This window comes from Poromitra crassiceps (genome assembly GCF_964638095.1).
Source record: "Poromitra crassiceps genome assembly, chromosome: 19".
NCBI classification, from domain to species: Eukaryota; Metazoa; Chordata; class Actinopteri; order Beryciformes; family Melamphaidae; genus Poromitra; species Poromitra crassiceps.
The window spans coordinates 8225055-8252674 of record NC_139646.1 but is presented as its reverse complement, the minus strand read 5'-3'; the positions used below and the strand labels follow the sequence as shown (position 1 = coordinate 8252674).

Genomic DNA, 27620 nt, shown 5'->3' with positions numbered 1-27620 from the left:
ACTGTCACACTGAACACATGTGTAAAGCCCTTCTCAGACAGAGACTGTCACACTGAACACAGATGTGTAAAGTCCTTCTCAGACAGAGACTGTCACACTGAACACAGCTGTGTAAAGCCCTTCTCAGACAGAGACTGTCACACTGAACACAGATGTGTAAAGCCCTTCTCAGACAGAGACTGTCACACTGAACACAGATGTGTAAAGCCCTTCTCAGACAGAGACTGTCACACTGAACACAGATGTGTAAAGCCCTTCTCAGACAGAGACTGTCACACTGAACACAGATGTGTAAAGCCCTTCTCAGACAGAGACTGTCACACTGAACACAGCTGTGTAAAGTCCTTCTCAGACAGAGACTGTCACACTGAACACAGATGTGTAAAGCCCTTCTCAGACAGAGACTGTCACACTGAACACATGTGTAAAGCCCTTCTCAGACAGAGACTGTCACACTGAACACAGCTGTGTAAAGCCCTTCTCAGACAGAGACTGTCACACTGAACACAGCTGTGTAAAGCCCTTCTCAGACAGAGACTGTCACACTGAACACAGCTGTGTAAAGCCCTTCTTGGACAGAGACTGTCACACTGAACACATGTGTAAAGTCCTTCTCAGACAGACTGTCACACTGAACACAGCTGTGTAAAGCCCTTCTCAGACAGAGACTGTCACACTGAACACATGTGTAAAGCCCTTCTCAGACAGAGACTGCCACACTGAACACAGATGTGTAAAGTCCTTCTCAGACAGAGACTGTCACACTGAACACAGATGTGTAAAGTCCTTCTCAGACAGAGACTGTCACACTTAACACAGCTGTGTAAAGCCCTTCTCAGACAGAGACTGTCACACTGAACACAGATGTGTAAAGTCCTTCTCAGACAGAGACTGTCACACTGAACACATGTGTAAAGCCCTTCTCAGACAAAGAAGCCGGCAAGACATTTTGCCATTCACACTGCCTTTAGTAAGCCAGCAATTTGCAGCTTCTATCATTTCACACTAGCCTGATATTCAGACTGCATTGTCAATTCATAAGCTCATTTCCTCTTCGTCTGAGATTGCCCTCACTTCAGAGCATTTCTATGAGGGGGCGGGCTTCGGTCTGCCCTAACCAATCACTAGAGACCCAGGTGTCCACGGCAACCTAACCTCACGTCACCAGGCTCTTCCCGGGGCAACCGGCCGGCTGGCACGGCAGGGCAGCCGCAGCAGTCTTGCTATTCACAAGCACAAGCTAATGTAGCTAGCTAATGCTAGCCAGCTTCTCTACGTAAAGCAGTTAAAGTCGGCCGACTTTGTACTTTTTGTTTTAACGAACGTCTTATCGTACACTGCAGTAACTAATAAGACGTTCGTTAAAACGAAAAGTACAAAGTCGGATGACGTTGGATGCTTAACGTGGAGAAGCTGGCTAGCATTAGCTAGCTATGTTAGCTTTGGCAACAGCTGTGTCTGTTTCTGGATGACTGACAACAGCGTTAGCCAATCAGCGCCCGTGATTGGATTTCCAGCCGCAGAAATATTGTTTGCACATGGCGATGCCAGACCAAGAAGAGCCAAATCCACAACTGTGGAGTGGGCGTGGCTTCGAAGGTCTGGAGCCAGGCTAATTTCACACACAAATTACTGCTGCTTTTGTTGCTAAGCAACGCAAGACACGCACAAGCATTTGCTTACACTGACCAACTGTTAAAGATGGCGTCAATTCAAGACAAAGTTTTGTTTACCTTTGACATCTTTGTCTGAAAGCATAAGGCGATGGAAGTTACACTTACAGCCATGAGTCATGCAAAACCAGTCTTCTAAAAACTTGGCCACACGGCGCAGCCAGGAGAAGATATCACGCTAAAAATGAGTCTTCAAGGCAACAATATTATCTACAGACAGAGGCTAGTCCAAGCTTCTAAATGGTTATATTCATAAGAGCCTATATACCATAACACATAACAATGCATATCGCGTGATGCACAAGAAAGTTGCCTTTTTAAAGTAGTCCTTTCACACAGCTCCAAAAACTAGCTTTGAAGTTGCGCTTCACGACTAGGATGAAAGGCGGGTTATTGGTTGTCTGAAAAATGCTGGTCCAACCCTTTCGCACAAAAGTCAAAGCCACCAATAAGACGGCTCTAAGTAGGGCTGCACAATATATCGTTTCAGCATCGTCATCGCAATGTGCACATGTGCAATAGTCACATCGCAGAGCGTGCAATGTCAAGTAAGGCAAATTAACTCATAGCCTACAGTAATGCACGCCCTCTCTGTTATGTTCTAAGCTCTTTTCCTACTAAGTAAAGTACCTTTACTCACTTAGCATCCTGCAACTGCAGCTAAAAACACACTCTCCTACTACGTCAACCATGCAGGTTACCCACTAGGCCACCTTCTTAAACGGGCAAGGCTTGATAGACCTACAGTATGCAAGTCTTTTGGTGAAAATTCCTGTATTTTTTCATATCGCAATATATATCGCAGAATAAAAAAATATTGCAATGCCAGTTTTTTCCAATATCGTGGAGCCCTAGCTCTAAGTGAAATTGCCACTAGACTCCAAACTGTTGTCTTCTGATATGTGGCATCATCATGTCAATTCTGGGACAGGTAAGATCTGGAAGGGGTGGGGTACGCTAACAGGAGCACTCATCTGATTATACGCTAAAATTGACACCATGCCGCCACACATTGCTATGAACTCAAGAACTTTCAAGGTCTTACATTTACATCACAAAACTTTTAAAGCCTTTAATTTTTTTTTCTAACTTCCAAGAACCGCCATTCCCCCCCACAACTTCAGAGATTTCTCAAGGCTCCTTGTCATTTACACTCCCATAATTATCACCTGGTGACTCACCCCCAACGACTGCTCCAGAGCAGTGTGGCGGTCTTCCTTCTCCACTGTGCGCCTGCAGTCAGGGCAAACCCACAGAGGCAGCTGGAGGGCACTGGGGGTCTTGGTGGGCTGTGATGTGCCATTCTGGCCCGAGACCCCTGCCTCTGAAAGCAGCACACTGTCTTTGCGCTCACATCTGCATAAGAGGCAGCGGTCACCAGCTGTGTAGGGAGCCCGCTGGTTCAGGCCAAAGGTGAATGGGGTCTGTGGTGGGTAGTGGTAATGGCAGAAAGCAGGGAGAGAAAGAGAGAATGTATGTAGCCACTTCAGCTTTTTTTCTTCTTTTTTTTTATAAAGTTGCTGTTAGCCTGTGTGATACCGATTACTAGTATCAGGTAATAATGCATATGACAGGTACTGTGAAAGAAAAAAGTAAACAACTTGTACCCATTTGTAACTGACCTGCATATAAATACAGTTGATCCTTTCAGTTATCGGTGTTATAGTAAAAATGACAAGTGACAAAACATCAAACCACTGAGGACTGTCAAACCAAACCCTTTATCTCAAAATGATATGCAAGACTTCACTTGAGTTGTAGTAAGACTACGTTTTACAACAGCTAGAATTAATTTTACAGAAAATGCTTTGAACAAGCCTTTTGTTCAAAATGCTTGTGAAAAACTCACGTGTTTCAGTATGGCTAATGGTAACAGAAGGCTGCCTCTGATTTCTCAGTACTTACTGTACTATAACACTGGTGTAAAACATTGTGCCAAGACTGAAATTAGTCTTCTAAGTGATAAGTTAGACAGGCTTCTCAAACACCTGAATGTTCCCCTTAAATAAATTTACCTGAAGGACTCCAGAGAAGTCAGCATTCACTGGCCCCTCCGAAAACTGTGGTGTAACATTATTGTTCATTGGGACCTGGGGGACACAAACGGCCCAACGTGAACGCACACACCAACCATTTCCCACGCATTATTTAGCACCAAATCACCGGACCAATTAGAGGACTGTCTAGCACCACCTGTCAAGGATGTAGGATTACCCCTTGGCATTGATTTGGTTTGGATGGATTTACGGTTGATTTCTGATTTGACTCTGGGTGAGTGGGAAAATTATAATATGCTAATCACAGTTCACAAGCTGTGTCTCTGTGTTGGACAGGAGATAGTAATAAAATCAAGTTTGGAAATTACTGAAGTGATAAGCAGGTAGACCACCATCCAAATATGGTGGTGTACTTGATGTTTGGACAGTCAAAATAGATATGATTTTGATTTGGAATCCAAGAACAGGTTAATATTGAATTGTCAACGTATCATAAAACTGCACTAAATTAATATCATGTCACCTACCAGAGAAGCCAAATCAATAAAGGAAATAAACACTACACTGTTTGGAATTGTCAAAGGGGTCTTTGTTACAATAACTAATAATGCATGCAAATACACCAAGTTTAGCATTTGCTTAAGTTATGATGGAGAATGGAGGTTATTCTCATGATGCTGTCACCACAGTTGAATATGGACGGTTATTTGTTAAGCTGTACGTTTGTTTATGTAACATAAACATACAGGTAGTCATTTGCAAAATGGAGAATATCAGCTTTCGGACTACCACAATGAAACACACAAGAAAAAAGAAAAAACAAAAATGCACTAACACAAGACTGCCATGCAGAAACATGAAGACAGCTAACGTAGTAGGGTTGTTAGGGCAGCTGACTATCAGTTATCAAAAATGTTTTGCACAATTAAATTCACAGTGGCAAAAAATAAGAAGGCCCTTTAAATCAGTACATTATTGCAAATGTCAAAGAAACGAAAATGTTCTGCTTGTGATGTTAGCCTAACGTTTAGTTAGCGGAACACAGTTATTGTTGTAGCGTTAGAACTAACGTTAGCTAAATGTGCAAGTAAGCTAACGTTAACTTAGGTAAATGACGTTTGTTAGGTAGTTTAGCTAATGGACTGGCAAATATAGCCAATTTAAATTCAGATTAGGGTTCGTATACTGGAAACATTGCAGGGTCAGCTTGCAAAAAAAAATCCCATCAAAGCCAAGCCAAGGCCCGTAAGGGCTGAACTTGTTAGCGTTATAACTGTAACAATTAGCATTAGCTAACGTAGACTGTATGTATGTGCAGACAGTAACGCTAGGCCAACTCTGCTGAACAAAATGTTATTACTGGATGGATAAGCTTGATGTAGTTAATATTATCTCCTTGTAACTCAAACGCATGTTATTTTTAATATATAATACTGCCCTACTGTCAAAGTTGTTGGTTCAAACCTATGATAGCTTACGCTAACGGTGGTAGACAGATCGCTACCGCTTAGGCCAGGATATAACTAATGTTAACGACAGTTACAACATAATAATGCCAGTTTAATCTAGCTATACAACCTGCTACTAACTCACGTTGTAGTTGAGTGTATAATAACCATAGCATTAATTAGCTCTGTTAATTTCTAGCTAACCTACATCAGCCTCCGCATCAGTCTCAGGCCCAAATCAGATTTGTGTCGTTGATACCCGCCCGGGTTTGACATCCAACGAGAAACGTGACACTCTTACCTCTCCGTTTAAGCCGGCCATGGACCCTATATTCCCATTTCCAGCGCTGCCAGGTGTTAAAAAGCTGACGACAGAAGCAGGTGTTGTTGTTCCTGGAGAACCTAACGTTAGGGCCGAGGCAACCCCGGCCTTGCCACCGCTGGTGTTGCAGACAGTACTGCAGCTACTGCCACCGCCCCGCTTGTTCTTCCTGCGTTTAGCTCCTCGTTTAGCATCGGTTGGACTCATTTTTTCCCACAGGAGAACAGAGACAACTTGCCGTCCAGAAGTGGCAGGGTCTCAAGTGGAACGCCTCGCACAAATACTCCGATATTATTAGCGGATAGCAATTTTAGAGACTCCCAAAACGACATAAAGTCAGCACCATCAAAGTGCAAGCCGACTTGATATTCCAATATGGCCTCTGGCTGGACTCCTCAGATCTTGCGTTCCAACGCAACTGTGTACGTCCCCCGTCTCCGTGGTGCATTATGGGAAATGATGTTTTTCGTCTCGTGAGAACAGAATGAAACATATAGCCGATAATAAAAATTATAAACTATGTAACTCTTAACCACATCGTTATAATTGACCTTTGCTTTTACCCATTACTTTTTATTGGTGTATATAACCTTACTCTGGCGACGATGGCTGGCCACCTGGCTGGGTGGCTATCAATGGTGGCGACACTGGTTTCAAGCACATAGACTGTATATAGGTTTCAAGTGAATGGTTTGAACAGCAGGGGGAGAGCGCATGCAACAGTTTGGGTCTGCTGCAGATTGACAGTCGAGGAGGGCCGGTCTTTCCGGGGTCCAAACCAAATGGCAAGGCTGGTTAGCCTGTAGTTGTTGGGGCGCGGACGTTAGATGGCTAGTTAGTGCATCTAACGTTTGTGAGCTATTGGATTGCCTTTCAAGACAACTCCCAGCGTGTCATACACTGCGCCGAGGATTTGAAGTAACGTGCTACAACCGTTAACGTTAATAAATAGTTAGCCACGGGCGCTGACACTGACAGGTAACGTTAAAGTTTTCTACGCTTCTGCGTTAGCTAGACAGATAGTTAGCTTGCTAATGTTATTTAGCTAGCTAGTAATGTCGTTTTCCACTTAGTTCATTGTCTACTGTCTAACTTTAATGTTAGCACTACGTCAACAGGTTTGCTGCATTCATTTGAACTCCGTTCAATGCAGTTTTAGCACTGTATTAACGTTAAACGTTAGCTGACACGGACTGTGGTGGAAGTTAAAGTAACAACGTTAACAGTAGTTGAATCCTCACAATCCTAAAATGTCCACGTAACCTCCTTAGCCAACCAACCAGTATAACGTTAGCAGTTAGCTCTGTGATATTTTGTTAGACCACTAAAATACATTTTAATAGCTTTGGACATCTCAGTTAGCCACGTGAGAGATTGCTGCTTTACTATGGTAACACTTTAGGGATAAGGTAACGTTAACATTAGCTAGCCTAGACCTAGCTAAGTTGTGTGCCACTTCCGGCTTTAGCCAGCTCATCCATCCATACTGTGGGTTTGGCAACTATGGGGTGAGGTCGTAAATGCAACAAACAGTCATGTTTGGGCTGCGTAGTTACCATAGACTGTAAATATAAGGTAGTTACCGAGCTACCTGTGTGTGTGTGTGTGTGTGTGTGTGTGTGTGTGTGTGTGTGTGTGTGTGTGTGTGTGTGTGTGTGTGTGTGTGAGACAGAGAGCATCAGTGAGACTACTGTAATTTTCGGCCATCGAAATGTTAATGCACAATGACTAAGTTGACCTCCATGATATTAACCTATAAACCGTTGTCATGAAATAAACATGATGAGATAATGTCCTGCGGAGCACATAAAGCCTGGGAATGCATATCTCAGTAACATTTCCTGGACTTCTATCAGCAGTTAGATCTCTCTCCAAGGCAAGTCCTTGAAGTGTTTACTGGTATATTTACCTGCCTCTTCATGTCTCTGTGAATAATGCTTGAGATCCTTACATACAACAAAGTGGACACTATGCAATAGTACCTAACGCTACCTCAAACATTAGTCATAACAGATTTGTGATTTCTGTATGCAGTTAACAGACCAGTTATTCTTATTGCTTTAGCGCAGTGTTGGTTTTGAGCTGCTCTGCCACTACTCCCTTGCAGATGCTGGGGTTTGTTGTGCACTTGGATCAGTCAATAGGACCTATTCATGCCATCCTATCTGTCTGTTTTCAGGTATGTCTGAAGTTAGTCTTGAGGCTGAATCGGGGAAGACCTCAGCCGAGGACCTGCGAATGGATTGTAAGGAGGCTGACAAAACATTGGAGTCTTTGAGTGAGGATGTAAAACAGGAGAATGTAGACTACTATAGCGAAGGAGATGACAGAGATGAAGTGCTTTATGACATTGATATTGACAGTGTCAACGAGGATGTAGAGGAAACTGACCAGGATGTTGAGAAAGGGGATGGGGGCGTTCAAGAGAGTGAAAGTGAGATGACACACAGTGAAGGAAATGTGGAGTACAGCGTTGATGCTCCACACATGACTGGCAGTGTAGACGATGGGGAAAACGGGACAGATCACCATTTTGAAACGACTGAAACACAAGAGGAAAATGGAGATTCTCACACTCAAGCAAAGGTGATGTTTAACTTCACTTTGGACAATCAATCAAGCTCTTTAGGTCCTTAATTACAGCGCTCTTGTTCATGTTGCTTTTTTGATCTTGACTTGCAAAAATGGTGGTGGTGGTGGTACTGCTCTCTCTCCTATGATCATGCCAAATCTATGTGTGCATTCTGCTCTGTGAAGCCAAAATTCAAGTTCGGTAACCAACAACGTGAACTTGAATAGCAACTTGTTTTAGTGTGTTTAATCCCTTTTTAGATTTGTGGTTGTTATGTTTCACATTTCTTTCGGCTTTGGTGGTGTTCTAGAGAGGTTTTAGGTAAATGCTGGTGTCGGTGTTGTTTGTTATAGTGGTGCGCATCGTGGGTTTCTCGCTAATCACTTGTGCTACACTGTAATGTGCCAAATGGGTTTGCGGATGATTGAGGCCTTTGCACGTTTTCTCTGCTTGATGTCGATGCTCGCTTATCAAGTGATTGGAGGAAAGTCGGGATGTATATATCTTTGCTGTTTATTATTATACTATATATGAGTCATTGTTGAATAGTAGTCGTGATTCCTGCTGTCAGTAACTGCACTTGTTTACAGCTATTGTGCCTTCTTTGGTGTGTGTGTGTGTGTGTGTGTGTGTGTGTGTGTGTGTGTGTGTGTGTGTGTGTGTGTGTGTGTGTGTGTGTGTGTGTGTGTGTGTGTGTGTGTGTGTGTGAGTGAGTGAATGATCGATTGATGGCTGCTCAGTGTCTCTTGTATGCAGCTTGTGTTCTGGAATAGCGCTCTTGAATCCAACATGCTGTCACATGGTTGGGTAAATGACGGCAGAGGGATTTGGACTCGTGCCTTCACATTCTTCTTAGGCGACCCCAGATTTGTTGGGTTGCTGGAATGTGTGACCACTCAAGCTGTTGATTCACATCCATGTTTTGGGCTGATTGCCAGTATTGCATCACAAAATTTTAAGAAATTCAAATGAAAAAGTCACACACACACACACACACCCCTCAATGAACCCTGATTTATGAAGTCACCCTAAACGAAGGCAACCTGAACTCAACATCAAGCCACATCGTTGGTTCACATTTTTCTTAAATAGTTTGAAGCGCAAGCCATGATTCTTTCCTCTTTGGCTGATAATTAGCTCCTTGTCCTTATCCATCCCTCATGTTATCTTGTTTCCAGGTTACTGGACTCTTAAGGGACCGCACTCCATGACAAGCAACACCTTGCCCTCGTTAATGCACAGTCCCTGAACCACTTGATGCATCTGTGCTCTCGGCATATATTGTTGGCAGTACTTCCTGTACAATCTTTTTTACATAGGAAGTGGGATTATCTTCATTCTGAGATCTGCCCGTTCACTCCCGAACAACTCATTGCAGGATTAGTTCCACTAGGTATTGCAGTTCAAGCATGACTCCGGTAGAGTGATAAAGTCACACCCTCCTCCGCGTACATCATTTTTCCATTTCCATTTCGTAAAATACTTATACCCCTTGTTTTTGAACGGCCCGCTGTAAAATAGTTATTGGTAGGTCCGGTCTAGAACGTGACTGATTGTTGCAGCTGGCACATTTCCTCAAAACTCAGACGCTGGAAAAAAAGTTGCTTGTCACAACACTCGTTTGACAACTTATTTGAGGGAATGTATAATGTTATCTACTGTATCACATCCGCTATTTCTGTTGCTCTTTGAACAACTCGGGATATTTATCGGCGAGATTTTTGGCCAAGCTGGATGTGATTTGCTGCGTTCGCGGTTCGCCTGCCTGCAGCTTTGAAACATCGTTTACAGACGGGCTATGTTGTGTCCGTGTCAACAACAAGAAGCACCCATATTTCACATAAGGCGGCATGGCAGCAAGAAATAAGGTAGATAAAAATAGTTTTACTTGGTCAAACCAAGTGATTCAGCTATATGTAGAATCGTGAGAAACCATATAGCATTTCACTCTGACCAAAATAAAACATTCAAATATATATAATATATATATTTTAATCTGTATATATATTTTTTGGTTTTAGCCAGAATGAAATGTTATAAGGTCTCTCATGATCCTAAATATTGCTGAATCGCTTGGTTTGACTGAGTAAAACTACTTTTATAAGCGTTTTATGAAATGTAAATGTAAAAATGAATGTCGGATAAAATCTCTTGGTTCGTATGCTGAACCCGGAAGAAGGCAATAGTTCACATTTTTCTGCCTGTGGGGTTGATTTCTTTCCAGCCATCCTGGCAGCTCAACACAGCTAAATTATGAATAAAAAGGAAACATTGTCTAGTCAACAAATTATAAATATATTACAGTCTTTCTTTTATTTCTCCCTCTGTTTTCAAATGCATGCACGGTAATCAGAGATGTGCCAGACAGACAGCTTGTTTAAACTTAGTCTGAAACTTAGTCTGTGTTTTATGTGCAATACCTGGATGGTGAGACGAGCCTACCTGGGCTTGTCTGCTGCCTGCCTGCATGTGGGCGTCGTGTGGCCTTGAAGTATTCATGTGACTGTTACATGACACCCAAGCCACTGACTGTCTTATCTTTGTCACATGGTGCTCAACATGAAATTATTTTTCAGAGCTCGACTTGGGTCATGGACCTCGGGTGACGGTTTATTTTTGATCTATTCATTCATATTGTGCCTGATTGTATCAGAAAACCAGAGTCAAGTAGTCTGATATCAGACTGAATTGTCAACTCGTTAAGGCCTGTCCCCCCCCCCCCCCCCGTCCGTGCAAAACGAACGCGCGATCCGGCTCCCCTCTCTCAAGAGCGGGGTGAATCTCTCTCTCGCACTGGTACGGTGAAAATACGGTAGAAGCTGTGACCACACCGGCGTGTTTGGGCGGAAAGGGAAACCAAATCATTATGGGGTTCATAGTTGAGTGTAACACCGGCCAGTATCTGCCATCACAGAGACATTTATTTTCGGTTCAGGACCCGTCAAGATGACCTCATTTACAAAAATGCATTTTCTCAGCTTTTTGGGAACAGACAGACATTTTCAGTGAAACTACCTACATTCAAGTGTCAATAACTAAAGAACAGATGAAGGTAGAATCAAACTTTTTTTCTATGAAAGTAGAGATTTCTTTCTTTTGTGATATTCAGTGTATAGGCATAGAAGAACATATTCTGTGTGCGTTTTGAAAAATGAGTGAAAATGATCAGAAACCCTGGCGGTGGCTAGTGGCGACTTTTCCTTTGAAACTCTGGCAGGGATGAGTTAAATCCTCATGAGCCTGGCGTCATATGGTTTCATGCTGATTCATCTTAGATGCAGCAATGCCCAGTTTCTGATGGGGTTTTGTCTCCTTATGTCTGTGCAGTTACAGTCCAAAAGCATCATTTCATTGAAAATACGAAGTGAACATGCTAAGCTTTTTATATGAACTGTATAAGGCATTAATATCAGCCATTTAAACCAGTCAGTCAGTTTAGACTAGACCTGGATCTTATTACCTGGTGATCTGGTAGCTATTTGCATTATTTAGAGACTGGTCAAGTAGGAGTAAGAGTAGGCTCTTGTTCAAAGATGCAAATTGCAATTTCGGTTTACTAAACTTTGGCAACTGTGATCTCCTATCCAGAGCTTTATAATGATTAAAGTGTTCCAGATCGCTATAGTATGCAATGATAAAGCCACAATTTTACTAGATATAGCACAAATATGCCTATATAGCCGGCTGTAACTACTGACATTGTCTTTTTAATCTACAGGTGGTTCAGCATATAAAATATGACAGAACATGTATGGCTTAAAAAGGAAAATAACAGGTTATCTTACACATGCATCTTCATTATATTTAGCTTAACTGGGCCTTTGTTCAATGTGTTTTGAAAATACATCAGGCCAGACTGCAATGAAGGAGTATAACAACTAGGCCTAGACTAGAGCATGACCCAAATAGTTTAACTTGATCTGAAATAATCATTGTATGCAATTGTAAGCATAAAACACTGTATTTCCATGGGGCAGACATTGCCTGGATATTGTCTGTGTTGTAGACTAGAGCATTCCTATGTAGAACAATTATAGATCTTTGACACAGCTGTTTGACTATGGTTTTTGTGTAGCTGAATGGGTAGCGCACATGCAATAAACATGTATGAAACATTTAATACAAGATGTGTATACCATACTCGTGCCTTTAGTTGCAGGCATGTTTTCAGACTGCTGTAAAAAAAAAGTGTTGCAAATGGATTTCAGTTATTTCACAAGAAAGTTGTGTTCTTCTGGCTAACACCATATTGTTGCATTATTCCTGTCTTCACTAAGGCTTATTACCATCTTGTCTGGAAAATTAAAACTACTGGAGGAGTGTGGAATGGCCAAAATAGTGTTTTGGAAATGAGTTGTTTAGAAAGAATACATTGAGGTTCTTTTCTGTTCTCTTTCCTTTTCTTTTCTCTTTTCTTTTGATTGATTTGATCTGATGACTTTGGGGTAGGCTAATTGACACATGGGACGTGGGTGGCAGTGTCCACAAGATGGCAGCCCATAACTACCATATCCTAAAGCTCCGAGTCCTCTCTTCTTAATTGGCCAATGGTGGCCTCTCTTTCTTGAGCATTAGTGACGAAGGCTCTGAAGAGTAACCCGTTGCGTGTCACCTTCCTCATGACAGGAAAGCACCATGGCTGAGGAGTCCCATAGGAGTCCGGCCGCTGAGATCCCAGTCACCAGCAATGGAGAGGTGGATCAGAGTCCTGAGGAAGTGTTCAAGAGGGTAAGGCCATGCCTGCGTAGAGCCTCCTCCTCTGTCTCCGTCTCTCTTTCTCAGTTTACTTTCACAAAATAAAAAATAAAAGCTTGCCTTGCTGGTTAGCAGGCCAGTAGTCAAGCTGTAAAATGTGATGCCCAACCCACAGGTCAACTGCAAACCATTCATATTATGCCTAACGATGCCCAATTCCCCCTTACAATTTAGCGCTTGCTAGATAAATTCCAGACATAAAAGCAATTGTTTGAGCAAGTTCATTTCAGGAATGTTAGTTGTGCCGCACTGATTGTTGTTAGTGAGGGAATGTTGACTCCTTTCACTGTGGGATATATTTCAGTGACAAACAAAATGTTAGTTCTTCTTAGGGATGTTCATCAATTATCGAAAATCGATAATTGATCGTTAAGGATTGGAATCGATCCTGTGGCATTTGGATCGATTTTTTAATTATTAAAAAAAAAAAAAAAAAAAAAAAATGGACTAGGTTTGGGTGGAATTCGTTCCTCCTCGCCCCACTCCATTGCACAGCCGACTAACGTGAGGTGGAGCTTCATATAGTCTCTAGTTTTCTGGCTGGGCACGGGCCTTTGTGCCAACAAAACTGTTTTAAACATGGGCATTCATAGGCATTCATTTTGTAAAAAAAAAAAAAAAAAAATCTAAGTATTAATATGATCGATAATTCATCGTTAATTTTCACCGATTATCGATTTTGGATTTTTTTTTAAATGAACATCCCTAGTTCTTCTAGTGCAGTGGTCCCCAGACTAGGGCTAGGGGTACATGGAGGTACTACAGAGGGCACTTGAGAGAAAGGGGGGAATGGAATGTAAGAATAAACCATGAAAATAAATTAAACCTTAAAATGAATCTGCTCAGGAGGCACTAATTGCAACTCTTTCACTTCATTTCTTATTTTGTAATGTTAAAGGAGCAAAAGCTTCTGCTGCACACCTAAATGACGGGTGCGTCGGAGGAGGGAAAACCCGACTGAATCAAAAGAAAATCACTCCCAGACACTGTCTCCAAATGCAAAAAACTTTATTTAACAGAGTCTCTGTTAAATAAACTTTTTGCATTTGGAGACAGTGTACGGGAGTTATTTTATTTTTATTTCGTAATGTTACAATATATTCTTCAAAAGCTGGGTTATCATTCATTCATTGCATCATAGTTTTTTCTCTTGCCGTTTTCTAAGCAAAATATTATAGTCTGGTAAAGGGAGTACGGTACATGGATTCAGCAATCAGCAACAGGTGGTACTGAAGCCAAAGTTTGGGCCCCACTGTTCTACTACTGAGTGTTGGCAGGAAATAAGGGGTGTAGGCTTAGATACTTATTCAGCTTGATTAATTAATTGAAATTCCTTATTGACAATATAAAAAATATATGCACAGCCTCACCAGGATGTCTCATTATGTTTGTAATTGTCAAAAGGATAAAACACAACAAAGCACGAGAGCTTATTTCCATAGTGGAATATGAGCTGACTCATATGTAACACGGTTGCCATGATACAGGAGCCAAGTGTTTGGCAGGGAGCCAGTATTAGTGTTGCAACACCAAGTGCTGATCAGCACTGAATGGAAACACGCAACAAAGCATACAACAAATTGCAATGGCCGACGTGATACAGGGCACATGCCATAGATATCATATTACTATAGATGGGTCACCTCACCGCAGGCTCCGCCAATTCTGACAAATGGTAGCAGCAAGTCTCCTAAACGGGAGTGGTCAACCATTGACTCAGACCTGCCGAAAGTCTCCTAAGTGGGCGTGTCCGTGGAAAAGCATGGACAAAACCCCACGTGACAAAATGACAGGAAGTGAGTTGAAGTTCAAGATTCAAGATTATTTTATTTTGTCCCGAGGGAAATTTGTCTTGGATATACAGGCTGCTACATAACGTAACATAATACAAGAAGAAAACAATAGTGCATAGCACACAAGCGCTGACGGTGCAAACATACAGTTAAAGTGCAAACATTACAGTACAAAACACCATTACTAACAGCCTGAGTTCAACAGAGTAACGGATAGTGGAATGAATGAGTATTTGTATCTGTTCAGGTATCTTTTCTTGTTTTTTCACTGGGCCGTCTTGCTTGAATCTCATCGTCTTTGCACAAGCTGGATCCAAACCCACAACATCAGCAGCATATGGCATCCATGACAGTATATAGAAACACAAAGTACCTATTGTTTCTGTCATAAAGTGTTGCAGAGGTGAAATTGTTGGCATACATTGATTCAATGATGTGTAGTAGGCCTGCCCAGCACATTGTCCATCTGATGAGAGTCAATGGGCTCTACATTGAAAATCACACCCAGGGGGGGACAACGGTGGCACAGTTAGAAGATCCTCGGGTTCGATTCCCACCTGGTACGCTGTGGGCACTGAGGGTGTGTGTCCCCATTCCCATGTCCTCAGTGCCTACAGCCCAGGAGGGGTTCGTCAAAAAGGACCTTTCTGTGTGGAGTTTGCATGTTCTCCCTGTGCTCCTCCCTGGAGGAACAATGCAAACCTCGTGCAAAATGATGACATTTCCACTCATTAAAATATGTGATGAATTGGCAGCTTTGGCCAAGTGTGTGAAATAGGTGTGGTCATGGTTTCATCATGCCTGCTCTGCAGTAGAGCAGACGGGCAGGCGAGGTGGGGTGCTGCTGTGGTGAAGTCACTTTGATGGAGCACCTCAGGGTGCCTTCGTCTCCTCCATCTGACTGAGCTGGCAGCGCCTGCAGATGCCCCACTGTTCCACATCATGGCTCACAGTCACACTGCCAGTCACTGGCAAGGGAGCAGAGCTCACGCTGGCCAGAAGAGCAAGGTGTCGTGATAGAAACAGGATAGGCTCTCTGTTGAACTGCGTATGTCTGAGAAAATCTGTGCTAGTAACCTCTCTGTGTGTGTGTGAATGAATGAATGAATGAATGAATATTTTATTTTCGTGTCAGGACAATTACATGACCCATCCCACATGGGATTATCAGACACATCAACATTCAATATTTAACAAAACATAACATTCCGGTATGTTACCCAACCAGAAGCTTTCAGTGCAGCCCAAATTAGAGAGTATATATACATGCAGACATAATATGCCTATACATATACATTCATACATACCTGCACATAGAATACGAAATTAAAACAAACAAAAAAATAAACTATAATTTATCAGTTATACGTCAACCTTCTCTTCCTGTCCCACGCTTTAGAAAGAAATTCAGAGAATGCAAAAATATTATCAAAAAGAAATTTGAGTATTACTCCGTTCTCACTATCTATCATATTTAGCTCAGGAGGAGTATGGACTCTTTTAAACATTGTTTCTCTCAAGTCATGATACAAAGGACAATATAAAATGAAATGAATTTCATTCTCCACCTCATTCAACTCACAATATTCACATATTCTATCCTCCTCAGCTACCCCTCTGTATCTTCCTGTTTCAATATGTAATGGTAGGATGCCACCTGTGTGTGTGTGTAATGTGTTTCATGTGTTTTCAATGCTATATTTTCAGTTGCCAATACGCTCACAGCTTTCAAGCACGTGACTACTGCTAAGCTACTTTTAACATATTAACTACACTCCGAGGCTACACGTTAAAAGATGGCAGAGGTCCTGGAATATAAATTTGTCAAGGGATTGATTGAGGCATATTTGAATTATGATGTACTAAAAGGTTGGCTGTGTTGTGAGAGATGGGGATGTGTCTGTTAATTGGGAACTGGATTCAAGCCTTTTAAATATTGGGTAATATAATTGGTCCTCTGGCATTAGTAACATAATATTTGCGTTTGGGCATGCATGGACAACCTTGTTACATATATCAACCTTACCTCTAATAATACCTCCACCATCACTGAGTGAATTCACAAAAAGTCCCCCCCCCTCCTGTCATTCAGACAGGCACCAACAATCAGAGACACCCTGGTACACACTTTCCAGCCCACTAAAACCAACCATACTTGGCTCCATCTAAAAGGAAACTTCAAATGTGGAAACTGCAGTCAGTGTAACAACACCACTAATGTCGAGTCCTTCAATCATCCACATACTGGCAAGAAATATCCCATCTAACAATTCATCAATTGTAACACAACATCAGTGATCTACATGCTCACATGTCCCTGTGGACTCTCTTACGTTGGTCAAACTAAGAGAGCACTCAACCAAAGAATATCAGAACATAAAACGGCCATCCGCACAGGTAACATGGACTATGCCATAGCTAAGCATTACCAAGAAGCTAACCATGGCTCTCCAGCCACATTGGAATTTGTGGGACTTGAACATGTCACTCCTCCAACCAGAGGCGGCAACCTACCAAAACTTCTCTCACAAAGAGAAATGTACTGGATCTCCACACTCAACACAAGGACACCTGCTGGACTGAATGATGACTTTTCTCTCAAATGTTTCCTCTAACCCCTCTGAAAAGACAAGTATACCTCAAAGTGCATTATGTAGAACTATTGTAATTGTATGCAAATGTGCCATTTCACCATGTTTTTTAGTCATTGTTATGTAAACGAAACATGTTTGTGTGACCTGATCCCTTTAAGTGTACCATGTGACCTTCCTAATTGTTCACTCTTACTATATATGGCATGACCTCCATCTTGTTCCATTTCCTCCATGCCCTGAAGAAGGCCGAGAGGCCGAAACGTTGGCATTTTTGTGACATGGCCAAATAAATTGGTGAAATTCAGAGCTCCTTTGTCCTGAAGATTTGTGAGTGCTACCTTGTGCCATTGGTACTTTATGCTCTAATAATACCTATTTGTCTGGGTCCATAGGACTCCTTCCCCAGCGCCCCCGGGCCCCTGAACCTATCAGAGTCTTGTGTCACCTCCAGCAACTTTGCTTCATCAACAGAGGGCATCATTGAATCAGGACCATACAAAGGTAAAAAAATAATACAATACGTATTTGTATTGTTGTTTTGTTTATTTTTGTTTATTTATTTATTTTACTCCATATACCTATCCTATACTTATTTTCTTAATATTCTGAGATTTTTGTATTCATTTACTTTACAGATTTGTATGAGATGGACAGCTTATTAGAATTTGGCTCTTAAGCAAACTTTGTCCAAGCAAACCTGTATCTTGGAACTGTACGTCTGCAAACCGTTTTATCCCCCAGTGCTCCACGTTTGGTTTTAATCTCGGTGAAATTTGAGATGCAGACATTTGAATTTGTAAAGGTGGGCGTCCAATTGAGTTTTAATGAATTGCCTCTGATCTCCATTTCATAACCCTCCTTCCCTTGTCATTACCATGTCCTTGTTACAAATGCAAATTCAAATCCTCCCTTTGGAGGTGCTAGTGAATGTGGCCAGGTTGCCATGACTAGTATTTTCCAGGTTTGCATGGGTCGAGGTATCTTTCGGTTGAGGCAAAAAGAAATCCCCACTTCCAGTTCTGTAGGCGGGATGGTGAATCCGACATACTAATGAATGATCACTTTGAATGCTGTATCTCCCAGGGTCAGCAAGCCAGCCCACATCTCCCGTGGCACCTGTAGCTCCCAGCTCGGCTGTCGCTAGCCGCCTGGCACGCTCTGCCAGCGATAGTCAGGCTCAGAAAGGTACCTGCAGCGATGGACTATGGACAAAGCTGATACCGAATTGTTGCCATTTGCACACAATTAACCGCAATTATCTTTTCTTCTTCATGGGCTTCTTTCCCTCTCGTTGTCCCCACAGGCTATGCTCCATTAAGATCAAACCTCTCTTCCTTTCATGATAATTGTTCCTTGTCTCTCTCTCTCTCTCCAACCTTTCTCCTCCCATAAGTTTGGGCTGGTTGAGGTAGTTATCTGCTTTGCTATAGTTAATAATTGTTAACATACTACTCCCAAGTGTTCTCCTCCTAAGATCTTTTTCTAGATCTCATGCAACCTCTTGATGCCTAGAGCATTCTCTTTGCTTAGAAAACCTGCTTTCACAGAAATCTCAGTGGGTTTTCCTGCTTGCAATTCAAAATGTCCTTGCAAAACCTGGCACCTATAATCTCTCTCACTGTGACTGTTAACCATGTTTTGAAGGGGGAAATTCTCACTGATTGTCTTTTAAGGTTCATTTTGATTTGAATAATCGAGATGTCACCAGCGTCCTCTTACACTGCTAATTCAGCTTGCCTTAGCATTCATTGTGTCTATTTTCAGGCATTAACACATGTGGTGAAATTTACTACACCTGATGCACTTCCCCAATCTTTGCCACAACTCTCTAGTCTGCCAATCCAGTAACTCAATCACTTCCTTAAGTGAATGACTTGTAATTGTCCAGGCACTATGACAGGACAGCCAACGAGCGGAGCGCTGGTCCTTGCAGATGACTTGAAGAACCCCGCCATGGAAAAACTGGACCTAGTGAGAAAGTGGAGCATCAACACATACAAAGTAATCCTCTCCGTCATTGATTCTGTCTTTTCTAACCCTCTCTCTCTCTCTTTCTCACATACACTTCATTTTTACGCTTCAAACAACCTCTCTTCTTCCTCTTCCCCTCTCTTTTGAGTAGGTGATTTATCCCCTTTCGTCGAGTAGGGAACTATACCTGACAAACACATATGACTGATACCCCCCTCTTTCTTCAAACTAAGCACGTATGACCGATACCTCCTCTTTCTTCAAACTAACTTCCTAAACTAGCTGTCTTCCACAGTGTACCAGGCAGATCCTGTCGGAGAAGCTGGGTCGAGGCTCGAGGACCGTGGACCTGGAGCTGGAGGCTCAGATCGACGTGCTTCGCGACAACAAGAGAAAGTACGAGCACGTGATTAAGCTGGCCCAGACACTGGCCAATCAGCTGTCCCAGATGATGCAGACACAGAGGCATTTGGGGGATGCCTTCGCCGACCTCAGCCTGAAGTCGCCGGAACTTCGTGTGAGTCAATATGTTTACGTCAGTCAGATTTAGGTACAGGTACTGTTTACTTGTTAATAATTGGCCCAAGGGCAGCCTGCCTTTTTTTCTTCTTCTTCTTCTTCTTTACATTCTAAACCTGAAGACTACTGTGCTGGATAATGCTGCCAGATATACTTTAGTGAGATGACTACAATTAGTTCCACTCTGTCCTTTTAGGAGGAGTTTGGTTACAACGCTGACACCCAAAAGCTTTTGTCCAAAAATGGAGAGACACTTCTGGGTGCCATCAGCTTCTTCATCTCCAGCGTCAACACACTTGTGGACAAAACAATCGAAGACACCTTGCTTAACATCAAGCAGTATGAAGCCGCCAGGTAACGTGTACACATCACCGACATGCGAGTCCCACGTCTGTTCCGAAATATCAATATGAACGTGTACTTGCGTGTAATACACATTTCTAATGCAATTTAATGAATAATCCACATTATAGGGTCGAGTATGATGCATACCGTACTGACTTGGAGGAGCTGAATCTGGGGCCGCGCGATGCCACCACCATGCCCAAGATAGAGCACTCCCAGCAGCAGTTCCAGATCCACCGTGAGAAGTACGAGAGGATGCGTAACGACGTCGCCATCAAGCTGAAGTTCCTGGAAGAAAACAAGGTGGGCAAAGAGGCTAGCTCTCCTCCTCTACACACCATGTCATCGTTCAAGGCCAACTTACCTCGCCTTCCAGTTTCTCTTCATCTCTTGTCTCTTCCCAAACAGGTGAAGGTATTGCATAACCAGCTCACCCTGTTCCACAATGCCATAGCAGCATACTACGCAGGAAACCAACAGCAGCTGGAACAGACACTCAAGCAGTTCCACATCAAGTTGAAAATGCCCGGTGCTGACACTCCATCTTGGCTGGAAGAGCACTAATCACTCCCATCGAAGCCCTAGTGGCTCAATCTGGGCTTTTGACAAGAAATGTAAAACCTGCACAGAAACCACAGGAAACATCCCCCCATCTCTTCTGTCCTTACTACAGGAAACACCCCCTCAACTCTTCTGTCCTTACTACAGGAAACACCCCCTCATCTCTTCTGTCCTTACTACAGGAAACACCCCCTCATCTCTTCTGTCCTTACTACAGGAAACACCCCCTCAACTCTTCTGTCCTTACTACAGGAAACACCCCCTCATCTCTTCTGTCCTTACTACAGGAAACACCCCCTCATCTCTTCTGTCCTTACTACAGGAAACACCCCTTTAACTCTTCTGTCCTTACTACAGGAAACACCCCCTCAACTCTTCTGTCCTTACTACAGGAAACACCCCCTCATCTCTTCTGTCCTTACTACAGGAAACACCCCCTCATCTCTTCTGTCCTTACTACAGGAAACACCCCCTCAACTCTTCTGTCCTTACTACAGGAAACACCCCTTTAACTCTTCTGTCCTTACTACAGGAAACACCCCCTCATCTCTTCTGTCCTTACTACAGGAAACACCCCCTCAACTCTTCTGTCCTTACTACAGGAAACACCCCCTCAACTCTTCTGTCCTTACTACAGGAAACACCCCCTCAACTCTTCTGTCCTTCCTTACTACAGGAAACACCCCCTCATCTCTTCTGTCCTTACTACAGGAAACACCCCCTCATCTCTTCTGTCCTTACTACAGGAAACACCCCCTCATCTCTTCTGTCCTTACTACAGGAAACACCCCTTTAACTCTTCTGTCCTTACTACAGGAAACACCCCCTCAACTCTTCTGTCCTTCCTTACTACAGGAAACACCCCCTCAACTCTTCTGTCCTTCCTTACTACAGGAAACACCCCCTCAGCTCTTCTGTCCTTTCTTACTACAGGAAACACCCCCTCATCTCTTCTGTCCTTGCCTTTCTGACTTTCAGATTTGTGAACCTTTTTAGGGAAAAAAATATAGAAAAAAAACAATCAAAAACTTCAATCAAAAACTCCCAAACTCCTTTTTACTTTGTTCTCTGCTTGTGATTGTCTTGATGCTTAATCGTTGATTTTTCTCCATTCCTTTCATCTCTGCAATTCTTTCGAATCATAGGAAACGCACTTTTGTACTGTTTGACAAATCTGTTGAGCAGGAGTTGCTGAATACATTTGGAAACTGTAAATGTGCCCCCCCCCCCTCCCCCTCCCTTCCCAGCATATGAATGTCGCACAGTGGATGGGTTGGCTTGTAAAGGCATCTAAGGGATACATTTACACTCTCAGTCTGTCATTTTGCTGTCATTTTCATGACTTTGATCCCCTTTCTGAGGTGGAGATGCGTGCATTATCAAAGTCTGGCCACCCAGCTTCAGAAAACTACTCTCAATATGTAATCCCTCATAATCATAACTTGACACGTGTTGTGACAAACTGGGAAAAGTACCTTCAAATTGCTGCAAATGAGTCGCATTTATCAGAATCCCATGTTGAGATTAGATTATAGAGACATGCATTTACTGGTTACGGTGGTTATTCACAACAAATGTCATAATGTGATTATGCTAAGCTGATGTTCTTTTTACAGTAATAGATATTACCCTGTTTCTTTTGAGTATTCCTCCATGTAGTCTATGCCATGCCATATGACTAAATTGATAACATTGATGAAGTTAAGACTTTGTAATTCCAGAGAAAATGAAGGACCACCCTTATGTGACTTAATGTGCCTTGATTTATACATCTCTTCACCTCTGGTCTTGTAAAAAAAAAAAAACAGGCACTCTCACTACCAGTTTTTAGGACCTCACTGTTGAAAATGGACCAAGTACACGCACAACACAAACACACACAAAGGAAGTACAGTTGGAGCCTGTACACCATTGCACAGTAGACCACTCCAGGCAACACAGCGATATAGCTCTAAAGCACTCCAATAATTTCAGAAACTGTCAATCTATTTGAAGACATTACTCTTCTCAGATATATTTCTGCATATAGCACATATGCACATGTATGAATCTGAGGCGAATTACAAAACCCTGTAAGAGCTCTATGATATATACTGTATAAGATGTAAACCAAAATGGAGTTTTGTTTTTGTAAATTGAAAGACCAGCATTTTCTGCCTGAGCTGATGACCGTTTCCTTCATTGGGCTAAATTGTATTTTTCAAAGGGAGCATTTACTGGTTTTTGATAGCCAGCTGTTGTCTTCAATTTGATGATTTGTACTTTTCCTATGGCTCAGTTTAGCAGTTTCAGAGTGTGTATGTTGTACATCAATATGTCGTTCCCTTGGAACAATGCATAGATGAATATATATTTGTAATATCCTCTATTTTACCTTGAGTATATATATAGTCTATGACGAATGCTGCCATTTGGCTTTGTTTTTCCTGACGACCCATTAGTAGATGTACTAGTATATACTACTAGATCAATGCCTTAGTAATCATGAAACGCGAACAGATGTTGAGTTAAAAAGGTCCTGAAAGTTACGTAACATCTTTTGGAAAATAAAACGATTTCTTTTCTTTAAAAAAAAGTGCCTCCAGTGGATTTGTTCATGCTTTATGGCAGCGGGAGTTACTAAGTGCTGCTCTGGTATGGTCTGTATAATGATCTGTATTTGGTGTCACCACCAGGGGCTACAGAGAGACATTTGAAGCGAGGCCTATGCATGTGATTTGACTTTTTGCTGACAGAGCGCTAAAGAAAAACGAATAAATCATTGGGTAAGAAACAACATCCAATGACGTGTTGTCCACAGAATTTACAATGGAATTACCATGTAAAGTGTTTTTCAGTTAAATTAGTCAACTTAAAGTTTTAAAAGATGGCTCTGCACATGCCCCTTTTCTGGCTTTCTGTAACTCCCCCTGTAAACACTAACAGAGCAGTGGGTTATTGTATTATAGTATGTGCTGTTGACATAAGGATTCAAATTGCTAGTTCCTGAGATGAAAAGGTTGATATCACTCATCGCTAAAGTTTATTGGTTCTGTTTGGAACACTGTCACCGTCCGTGTCTTTTGTTTGAGTTTATTCGAGTGCAGGTGCTGGCAGATTCTCCTTGGTTTGTCATAATGAGCCCACCGCACCCAAAGTTATACATTTGACAGGATCTTGATAATCCTCAGAAAAGCCTTAATGTGCTGTGAGGATGTTGATCAAAACCTCAGATAACTCTTTTATCTGTGGCTGGCTGCACTCTACATTTAAATACGGCTCTTTAGAACTATTGTCTAATCAAGGCGGCGCAGTGAAAGCTAGGCTACATTAATTGTTTTTCAGGCAGTTTTTACTCTGGAGACTTATTTCACCTCTAACTTATTCTTAGGCACAATATGAAGGTCTGTGTGTGAGCATCCCGTCTGACAGCCAATCCAACACATTACTCATTACGAGTCCCACTGAACAATCATACAGCACAACTCCCCCTGCGCCAAACAGCAAACGCTGTGGCTTCCTATTAGTCATAGGACTTAATATCTGTTTAATTAATTAATATCAATCATTCATATCTGTGTTTTCTTAACTGGTCGTCTTTGAGGAAAAATTTGAATCAACATGCTCTCCTCCTTTTGACATGACACACCCAAAAGGTATATTCACGTGTCTGCAAAATAGATGCAGCCACCACACAAAGCCTTGCACCATTTGCTCTGTTTTGCATAATTGGTTCACATCCCCATAAGAGTCAATCATATTAGCTATGCCACCTCAGCAAGGGAGGAACAGCTCCAGGGTAGAGAGGAGAGGATATATTCTTCACTGCTCCTGATGAAGGGGGGCGGACCTCATTAATTCATGCAACAGGCAGTAGGATTTCACTGTTTATCATCTCGCCTGTACTTGCTAAGTTCAGGTCAGTAGAGCGACAGCCATACTGTGAGCCTTCACTGTCCCTTCACTGATGATGTCACAATGTCTATGACATCATCAGTGATGTCACTCGAGCACTTGATGCCATCAGTGATGGTCACTCGAGCAATTGTGATGTCACTGATCATGTCACAATGGCTATGACATCATCAGTGATGTCACTCGAGCAATTGTGATGTCATCATGTCTATGACATCAGTGATGTCACTTGAGCACACGTCATCAGTGATGGAAGTTGTGCAATTGTGCACTGAGTGATGTCACTTGAGCACTCCATGATGTGATCAGCGATGGTCACTCGAGCAATTAAGATGTCAGTGAGTGATGTCATCAGTGATGCGAAGTTTGGCAAGTGTGCACTGCACATGCCAATAGAGCAGGCGAGGCCACGCAACATTCCGAGCTGTGTATGCGAGCCTGCGTAGTGGGGGAGCTGCAGGACGGGCGAGCCTAGGAATCGAGCATGCGTAGCGCGTGAGATTTCTAGTTTCACAAAGTTTCAAGTGTGCCTCGGGCACAAACAGTTTGAAAACCACTGCCATGGGACCTTGTCGGTGATGACGGATCTAACATAGGGGCAACCTGGGCAGGTCCCCAGGGGCCCTCAGCATGAAGGGGCCCTCCCCTTTTTTTTTTCCTTTTTTTTTGGTCGGGCTCATGTCAGGCTCCACAGAACTATGACACAAAGCTATAACTATGACCAATCAGAATGAAATAAAAATGGGTTCCAAAAAGTTTAAGTCTCATGATTTATTTTTATTGGATGGCTACTGGCAAGTGGTGACTGCTGAGCAATTCATTTTTCTATAGACATTTCATTAAATTGTTAAGTGGCAGGCTAGTGGACCCATGCACAGACACCGACAGACTCCAAAAATGTTGTGTGTGTGTGTGTGTGTGTGTGTGTGGGGGGGGGGGTAATCTGGCCATGGACGTAGTGATGTACAACACATTTTCCTTTTATTAAAATATATTTCATTTGCATCAGTGTGATAAGCTAAGCTACTAGCTACTTAGCTTGATGTGTGCTATGAATTTACTTCATAGAGATAGTGTCAGCCTATACAACACATGTCCTCCTCCTCTGTGCCAATAAGGTGGGTATTGGGTTTGTCCTCCTGCCTGGCTGTGATGCCACCTTCTTTAGTGACCTCCCTATCACTGATCATCACTGATCATCATCATAGCCCTGTGTGATCGTGATGGCAGCATTGCACCAGTGGTCACTGGTCACACAAGCTGTGCGTAGTGGCGCGCGTAACCTGGCCCAATCACGTACGAGAGAGAGAGCGCACCGCGCACGCCTCACCGCGCACGCCGCGCCGCCGTCTGGCTGCTGCTCCACCGCCCTGCGATGTTTGCTGCGGGCTCCAGGCTCGCAGGAGGACCACACAGCACTCACTCACAACCTAACAGAACCGCTAATAGGCTGCTACAGATTTTCTCCTCTGAAAAGTATTCCTGCAGTACACTAACTCAAACGGTGACCGAGCGGATTAAAAGAGCCCTCTCATCTCTCCGGTAAGTCCTGCAGGACATTTATCTGTGTAATGATGGGGCACTTATTGTTCCGTACGGCATCGTAATGTGCAAAGTGCTGTGCAATGACCTGCCTGCCTCTGCTAGCCTGCTGCTGCTGTGAAAAGTCATGTTGTGATGAGCGTGGAGCAGCTTTGTGGTCTCTGACCGATAAGATGAGCTGCGAGCATTTCACCTTGTCGCTGCAATTTATTTCTCCTGCTTTTTTAATCAAAGGTGACAATAGACTGTGTTCTGCAATGCAGTTAAGCTACAAAATTACAGCATTCTGAAGATTTTGTGTACATTTTTTATTTATTTATTTATTTTTAGGACAACACATCCCCTAATAATCATGCTGATCTGTTGGTCTATCTATGGCAATGTAAACAGAAAGCATTCAGACTTTGTTCTCAGTAATTCAATGGTGTCATTCCAACATTTATAACAAAATCATATCGTTTACCTAGCTCAAAATGTGGATGATTCCATCCTCAAAAATGTTAGGATTTTGTACGCAAAGTTCTTAAAATAGATGGTAACTTGTGTTTCTAAGACGAGTTTTACTTTCATTGCAGAAGACTATTATGTCCTTTTCCCCATATGGATCCGTATCTGATTATGAGTATGAGATGTCTGAATTCATACTAACTAAACAGTAGCCACATAGGGCAGACCTACATGTTGTAAGTAGTTCTGTCAACAGCGGCTGCCTTATCAAATGATTGGTTAAGATTTGCTTATGTTGGTAGTTTTACCTTTTTGCATAATCCTAAAAAAGTATTGGATGGAGACCTTTGACTTTTGTCTTTTTTCTTCTTCTTTTTGTTTGCCAAATGTATACACAAAGTGATCAGCAGCACCAGCAGCACAGAGCAGTGATGTAGTGGATGTTGTGTGGAGTGCTGCATAAGCAGTGTGACCCTCCAGCCCCACAGTTCAACACGTATGGCTTTATAACTCTGCCTCTGTTGGTTTTGTTCTGAACTGCAGACCCTGGCTTCCTTGCCTTTTGTGCTATTTCACATGCTGAGATGAATTAGAGGGCAAGCCATTCAAGTGTTGGGAACAATGCCGCAGTGAAAAAAAGTTTCTCCCAGGGTCAGGTCAAGGGGGAGGGTGGTGTCACCCCGGTTGCTGTGGAGGCAGAGACTAACACGGAACACTGGATTCTCTGACGTCATCCCAAGGAGGAAGATATTGGGCCACTTGAGTTATTTGTGTGGGAGCTAGAAGGGGCTGAATAGTTGTTGCCAACTCTGGTCATCTCTTTTTATTGCCCCGAAAACCTGTTGTTGCCTTGCGTTTGCATTTTATATTTAAGCTGTGATTAACACAAACTATAAATAAAAATAATAAAAAAGACTTGAGACGGAGGAAGAAATTGGGGTGTCCTGGTGGCTCAGTTGGCTGAGGTTCATGTCATGAGGCTGCAGTGTCCTGGATTCAAATCTGGCTTGGAAGCCTGCCCTGTCTCATCTGCCCGTCTGATAAAACCAAACACCCACCCCCACCCCCAATAATAATAACAATAATAATAATAATAATAATAATTAGGGGTCCAAGCACGAAGTGCGTGGATCCCTATTGTATCTGTTCCGTTTATTATTTTTATTTTTATTTTTATTATTCTCCGC

The 27620-nt window shown here is 42.6% G+C and overlaps 2 protein-coding genes across 9 annotated transcripts in view; one reads left to right on the top strand and one right to left on the bottom strand.

The window, feature by feature from the left end:
* Positions 1-5764, bottom strand: part of fam193a (family with sequence similarity 193 member A) — a 35535-nt gene extending 29771 nt beyond the window's left edge. For 4 of the 5 annotated variants that reach the window (XM_083655965.1, XM_083655967.1, XM_083655966.1 and 1 more), the window contains exons 1-3: positions 5420-5764; positions 3689-3763; positions 2855-3097 (exon numbers count right to left, since the gene is read on the bottom strand). In XM_083655965.1, the coding sequence (XP_083512091.1) occupies positions 2855-3097; positions 3689-3763; positions 5420-5647 (546 nt within the window). In that variant the 5' untranslated portion in view covers positions 5648-5764. The remainder of the gene's footprint in view (positions 1-2854; positions 3098-3688; positions 3764-5419) is intronic. The other variant, XM_083655968.1, reaches the window with a different exon arrangement.
* A 481-nt stretch (positions 5765-6245) lies between these two features.
* On the top strand, positions 6246-22434 carry arfip1 (ADP-ribosylation factor interacting protein 1 (arfaptin 1)). Of its 4 annotated transcripts, none has more exons than XM_083655974.1 (10): positions 6246-6418; positions 7620-7685; positions 12639-12740; positions 17547-17655; positions 18238-18339; positions 19043-19155; positions 19421-19642; positions 19841-19998; positions 20118-20292; positions 20398-22434. In XM_083655974.1, exons 3-10 carry the CDS (start codon positions 12648-12650, stop codon positions 20551-20553), a joined length of 1128 nt encoding a protein of 375 aa, XP_083512100.1. In that variant the 5' UTR covers positions 6246-6418; positions 7620-7685; positions 12639-12647; the 3' UTR covers positions 20554-22434. The 4 variants fall into 4 exon arrangements, with proteins under 4 accessions (XP_083512100.1, XP_083512098.1, XP_083512101.1 ...); XM_083655972.1 differs by having other exon boundaries at positions 7620-8026; XM_083655975.1 differs by lacking the exon at positions 7620-7685.
* Positions 22435-27620: the final 5186 nt, after the last annotated feature.

What these genes read in the sequence shown, in the direction of transcription:
- arfip1 (XM_083655972.1), top strand. Translation starts at nt 7,622, where the DNA reads ATGTCTGAAGTTAGTCTTGAGGCTGAATCGGGGAAGACCTCAGCCGAG. An exon ending in TGAATCAGGACCATACAAAG is followed by an intron (nt 17,656 to 18,237) that starts GTAAAAAAATAA and finishes TGTATCTCCCAG; the next exon opens with GGTCAGCAAGCCAGCCCACA. An exon ending in AGTTCCTGGAAGAAAACAAG is followed by an intron (nt 20,293 to 20,397) that starts GTGGGCAAAGAG and finishes CTTCCCAAACAG; the next exon opens with GTGAAGGTATTGCATAACCA.